Source organism: Periplaneta americana, chromosome 1, assembly GCF_040183065.1.
Source record: "Periplaneta americana isolate PAMFEO1 chromosome 1, P.americana_PAMFEO1_priV1, whole genome shotgun sequence".
Lineage (NCBI taxonomy): Eukaryota > Metazoa > Arthropoda > Insecta > Blattodea > Blattidae > Periplaneta > Periplaneta americana.
In genome coordinates, this window is record NC_091117.1 from 155,020,188 (window position 1) to 155,026,736 (window position 6,549).

The following is a 6,549-nucleotide window of genomic DNA, read 5'->3' on the forward strand; positions in this document are numbered from 1 at the left end:
GGCCGAGACGTAGATGGGAGGATAATATTAAAATGGATTTGAGTGAAGTAGAATATGATTGTAGAGACTGGATTAATCTTGCTCAGGATAGGGATAGATGGTGGGTTTATGTGAGGGTGGTAGTGAACATCCAGGTTCCTTAAAAGCCGTAAGTAAGGTTAGAGTGAAGTCTTGGGGGTAGTACAGGTCTCTAATGCTGATATAGGAAGGGTTTGGGTTTCCGGGCCCTGGGGCTTATCAGGTATTCATCTGAGGATGGGACCTGGCTCTGTAAGGACTGAGGCAGGATGGCCCACTGTCAGTATCAGATTTACCAATGCCACCCAGGCCACCTGTCGGACTAGGACAATCCTTGCATATATAGGCGCACAAAAGGCCAAAACAACCCCAAATGCAAGGATTCGGCCCTTGAAAAAGCTAAGTCAAGAATACTTAGGCCTACATTAAGATATAGCCTACTCACATTATGTTGCTATACTTAAACCAATAACATTACTCACAACTCTTGTGAAATTGGGGAAGAAGCAGGCCCATAAGACACATTGCAACCAGCATGACAATTAGTTAAGGACGATCTTCATACTCTGATTTCAAGGTTAGTCGCCCTTACTTAAATATGTTCTGTTTGTGATATTTTCCTACTTGCCTGCTTTAGATAGTAGCATATGTTAAATTGTTGTTACATGCAACTTTTTTTATAACTACTAAATGTCTAAGATTTTCATACATTAATTGGTGGGGAACGCAAATTTTTTTTTCGGGCCCATGGGCCTACCTAAATACGGGTTATTATATAAAATGTATGTGCAGAGACCCAAAATATAGTAGGCTACAATATATACCTACATTTGTCCACCGCTGTGGAGTAACGGTTAGCATTCCTGACTGTGAAATGAGCAGGCTCGGATTCAAATCCTGGTTGGAACAAGTTACATGGTTGAGGTTTTTCCGGGGTTTTCCCTCAATTCATTAAGAGCAAATGCTGGGTAACTTTTGGCGCTAGACCCTGGACTCATTTTGCTGGCATTATCACCTTCATCTCATTCAAATGCTATTATAACCACTGCAGTTGAAAAAGCGTCTTAAAATAACCAATTAAGGTTATACCTGCATTTGTGCCCTAACTGTAGCCTGCAGAATTTTTTCAGCATTTTTTCTCATGTCAGTGACTTTTTTCTTTTAAGTGTAGGATTATATAACTTTAAAAATAAAACAACAAATGTCTCAGGACTCAGGAGGATACTGTAGACTACTTAGTATGAATTCATCTCAGAAATAAGGCTGTACAATACAGATTTCCAATAGTCACACTCGGGACTCATTGACAACATTGTAGAGAGTTGTCAGAGTTGTGATCCTGATAGTGATGGTTTCATTATAAGACAGAAAGTTGATTATTATTTGAATGTATTAAAGGGTAAATTCTTGTATTTCACCACAGTAATGTGACTATTATAGAAAGGAGTGAAAGTTTGCAACAAAATCTTGAAATAATTGTTACAAAAAAAAATTCAAATCATTAGAATAGAGAAATTCAATCTGTTAACAACTATTAAATTAAGATGTCAGCATGTGTAATAATAATAATCCGTGGCGCTACAGCCCATGAAGGGCCTAGACCGACCAGCCAGCTGCTGGCCTCACGCCCACATGCCGAAGCAGAGGTGGACGATCATCCAACCAGATTGGAGGTATAGTGTCATTAGCATTATGATCCCCCCAGCCGTTATAGCTGGCATTCGCAACCGGATTTCGCTACCTCTCATAGCTCCCCAAGTGCATCACGATGCTGGATTGGCACTGGTCCCATACACTGGTCGAAATTTCATGAGAAAGTTTCTTCCCCCATGAGGACTCGAATCAGTGCGCATTCCGTAACGCGAGTCCTAGGCAGGATGCCTTAGACAGCGACGCCACGGCATGGGACTGTCAGCATGTGTGCTACAGACATTTGTCTTAGTTATACAGGAGAATTTGGTAGGAACACTTAACTTATGTCTGTTTCTTAATACTGGTATATAGGTATATATTTTTTACTGTAAGACCAAAAAACAGTGTAATTAATACACAGCTAAAGCATGTAGGCTAGCTTATATTTCTACATCACTAAATAAATATACCTTCTGCATCATTCTTAGTCCAATACTAGGTAAAAGTTTCATTGTCTGAGGAGCTGTTATGCCCACCAATGTGTAATCCACTCTTGACAACTCTAACTCCATTTTCGGAACTCTAAAAAAAAGAAAAAGCAAAATTACGTTATATCTGTAGGAATAAATGATAAATTCTCATAATTTTTGTTCATATAGCCTATATTTAATTCTCTATTCCCGAGATTCGTAGGTTAAAACCAGATGAAGTACAATGGATTTTAAAGAGCGATAAAAATCCACTGAATCTTCGATTTCACTACGCACCACACATAGGACTCACGCCGGATTTGTATTGCGTTATTAATGATGAAATGAAACTGAGAGATGGTATAACTTTACTACATATAACTGAAAAATAAATAAGCGAGTTTTCGTAAGGTTCGAGGATCAGTGACAGATTAGGTTTGGTTTGTTTCGGCTTTTAGTAATTCAGGATTCCCAGGCATCCCGTAATTTAAGAGGCAACCCTATATTTCAGGAAAATGTCCTGCATCCCTTGTAAACCTTTCACAGGACGTAATTAAATTGTTCTGTATATTTAAGACTGAATAAAATTCCTGTATTACCTTACCAGTATTGTATAGAACATATTTTATTGAATGATGAAACTTATCTTAAATATGAGTTTAACAGCAAGTACCCTGCAAAACTTGTTTCCGGGAAATACTGAATTAATCAGTATTTTGCTCCTTATTTCATTATTTGACTTTTATATACAAAGTTCGTTATCTATTGCAATACACATAACCTATAACTGTCTTTAATTAAAAATGCAAATTCCTCCTTAGTTTTCACACTTAAGATATCTCTTTAATTTGTTAATATGTTTTAATACGGTCACCTGTACTACTTATCGAACACTAATTTCCATTCCAAACAAGTGAATTCATATTAATTTAAGACGGAATGTATTCACGTTCAAAGAATCCCACCAACTCATAACACATGTTGTCATGGCAACCATACGAGAACGCGGGAAATTCAAATGACAATCTCACAGATTTCGATCTGTTTTAAATCCGTGGACAATCTACCAGGGGCGTATTTTGCGGGCTACCGGGGCTACCGGCGGTAGCCCAAGGAAATTACAAAAGAAAAGTTTATAATATAACATAATGTAATAATTTTGTATTATTAGTTTTACCATAGTAATTAAAATTAAAGTAATTGTTAGATATATTTTGTGTAATAATAGGGTCAGCGGTAGCCCAAACCCTTTAACCAGTATACGCCACTGCAATCTACTACATGGGACAGATATGTTTGCCGGTGTCGAGTTTACCTATTGCTTCCACAATGAAATCATCAGCACACTCTGCAGAAAATATCAGTTGTCTTTGAACACGTGTATGTTTAAATCATGGAAACTCTGCATAAAGTTCACCGCGGGAAGTTAAATTTATACAGAAATAATTATTTACATATATTAAATTTACGCAAAGAAAAAAACATTTTGACATAGGTGCATAGGCGAAGCTATGGGGAGGCATGGGGGAGCACTGCCCCCCCAAACTTATCTGAACTCTTTTTTTCTATTAACATTAGAAAATACTGAATTCAAAATAATCTATTTTGCTTTTGTTTATGGTTAAGTTTGTGTGCTTAAATTTATGAATTAATGTCTTCAGATCATGTGTCTGGACTATAATATTTATTTGAAATTTCTGAATGTATAAGAATTGCTAGACTTCATTTGAGGAATGGAAGCACTGTAATGTTCCTTTTGTAACAGCCTGTACTCATGTGTTAGAAGTCTGCAGGTGTTCAGGCTGCCACTTAGAGATGTATAAATAACATATGCACAACAATGCAGAAAAAAAGAAAAGTGATCCTGGTACAATGTGTAAACTTAAAGACGAGATTAAATAAAATAATTAGGGTTTACATTTCATATTATGATATGTTCAGGAACGTAAGCTTCATATAAAAAAGTTTCTGTTAGCACTGTTAGGTAGTTTTATTGATTTATGAATATGTTTTTGTTTGAGAGAAAAAAAGAGGGAGATTGTTTTAAGTTATACCCTATTATAATTTGTATTTGACCTACAGTTCAAGCCCTATACAACTCGGTCCGAAACATCGCAGATATGGATGTAACACTGTAAGAAACATGGCCCCCGAAAATACTCGTACCTTTATTAAATAATCATATTCCGATATAGTGTACCACGGTCAAGCTATAACAGGGGTAGGAGGTAAATAATGTCCCCCATAACCCCGTTATATGGGGATTCTATAGTTTTGCTTTGCCCCCCCCCCCCAAGGAAACGGTTCTCTCTCCGCCTATGCATAGGTGGTAGGTACCTGTTTCTTTCCTTTCTTCATTTCCTGCTGGCTGGCTGGCTGGTTTTATGAAGGCCGGTTCCGGGACGGATCTGTACATTTAGGCATGTTTTAATTCATTGATGTGATGTTTGTCCAAGTTCGACAGATGGCCTGGGTGGCATTCGTGAATCCAACACTGACATGTGGGCCATCCTGCCTCACCCCCTGACAGAATCAGGTCCCATTCGTATACGAGTAGCCTGATGAGCCCCAGTAGCTTGGAGCCCTAAGTCCTTCCTATATTAGCATTGGAAACCCGTATGACTCCCAGATTTCATCGCAGCCTACTTTTACTATTGTAGATGATAAATGAAATGAGGGGGAGATGGAGAGTGTTTGTGGAATGATAGAGGGAAACGGGATTATCCTCTGTAACATCTGCTTTGTCCACCACAAATTCCATCACGACCTGGCCGGGGATCGAAACCGGGCCGCCTGGATGGAAGACCAGTGCACTAATGCTTGAGCCACAGACCAGTAGTGCTGTACCATTATATGGACGTAAATAGTACTGATCTGAAGTCTGATTAGTGCAACATGTAGCTAATCGGCGATGTATGCAATAGAGGGAGGAAGGAACTGGTCACCCTACCCCATTATCTCCTGGCCTAGTTGCCTCATGAGTGATTCCTTATTGGTATCACTTATGAGGTTTAGACCTGTCTTTGGACAATTGACTAAACAAATAGTACTGCACTCCTGCGGTGGCTGAGTGGTCAGGTCTTCAGTCTACCGTGCAGGCAGTCTGAGTTCGAGTCCCAGTTAGGCCCAGATTTTTCATTAAAAAATTCATAGTGAAACTTGTGGTGGACAAGGTCGTAGTTGGAGTTTTTCTCGGGGTTCTCCCATTTCCCCACATTAGGCATCTACCCCATTCAGTCAATATTTCTCTATTTCGTCATCATTTCATAGCATTCTCTGAATGCCTGTTGGTGATGCACGGCAGGGGCTGACCTAGGGACGAGTGGAGCAACATTAAGTTGAAGAACACTCTATACTATAATCCTATAGTTGACTTCTTTGCCAGAACTTGTTATTTTAATTTTGTGATAGGAGTTGCTCGTAAACGTATGTGGAACAAAATATATCATCATCATCATCATCATCATCATCATCGTCATCATCATCATCATCATCTTCATGGTAGACCTTCAGCCCGTTCCACTCTCAGAATAGGATATAATTTTCTGTGAAACTCGCACAAACTGGTTTTATTTACATAATATTGTCTATTCTCTAACGTCCTATCACATTGTAGATGAATAAGCTTCAATTTCAGTTCTGAAACAATGTGATTTATGGTACATCAACTGAACATGCTATACTGTACCAAATCCAATTGAAAAATGTCTAGTGTCTGTACGAACTCTTCAATATTTTTAGATGAAGGAGAATACTCAAGTGCCTTTATTAATTTTCGAAAATGGGAAGCATTAATCCGTTAGTCATTTGGCTTTTGAACATATTATATACCGGTAGCTTTCGTTTTAATGCAATAATTTTGTCATACATTTCGCCCATTATCATCCCTTAACTCTAAAGGGATATTTTTAACCCTTAAATTCGCAAAGTATCCTATAGGATACAACAGGTTAATAGGCTATATGCTATAATTTTAATAGAACAATAAAACAAAAAAATGGTAGGAAAATTAAAATTTCACAATACTATAATATTGTACAATATAATAATAATAAATTTAGCTTCCCTTATGAAAAGGTTGCCAGACCTGACAAAGCGTAGCTATTACAGCTGGCGCCAGCATTTTCGGCGTATGTGCTAGATATATAGTGCCCAGTTTATGAGCATATTGCTAATGCAGCTGAGAATGATACCACTTCCTATACACGTCACATCAGCCATTTGCCAAACACAGTTGTCAGACTGACTGCGGCAAATGGAAAACACTCGCACTTAAAGTTCCCATTACTTATTTCACACGCCAAAAACGGTGACGCGGACTATACATATAATTTGGAAACAAACCTAAAAGGTAAAATGATATACATTTGAAACGGTTAGGAAATCGAATATACAAAATGTCAGAAAAATTTACACCTAAGTAGCGTTT

The 6,549-nt window shown here is 38.1% G+C and overlaps 1 protein-coding gene across 3 annotated transcripts in view; it reads right to left on the reverse strand.

Annotated features, from left to right (window-relative positions):
• Positions 1 to 4,706, reverse strand: part of LOC138702597 (BBSome complex member BBS7-like) — a 35,251-nt gene extending 30,545 nt beyond the window's left edge. For 2 of the 3 annotated variants that reach the window (XM_069829940.1, XM_069829938.1), the window contains exons 1-2: positions 2,995 to 3,107; positions 2,121 to 2,232 (exon numbers count right to left, since the gene is read on the reverse strand). In XM_069829940.1, coding sequence (XP_069686041.1) covers positions 2,121 to 2,222 — 102 coding nt within the window. In that variant the 5' untranslated portion in view covers positions 2,223 to 2,232; positions 2,995 to 3,107. Of the gene's footprint in view, positions 1 to 2,120; positions 2,233 to 2,994; positions 3,108 to 4,457 lie in introns of those variants that run through there. The other variant, XM_069829939.1, reaches the window with a different exon arrangement.
• Positions 4,707 to 6,549: the final 1,843 nt, after the last annotated feature.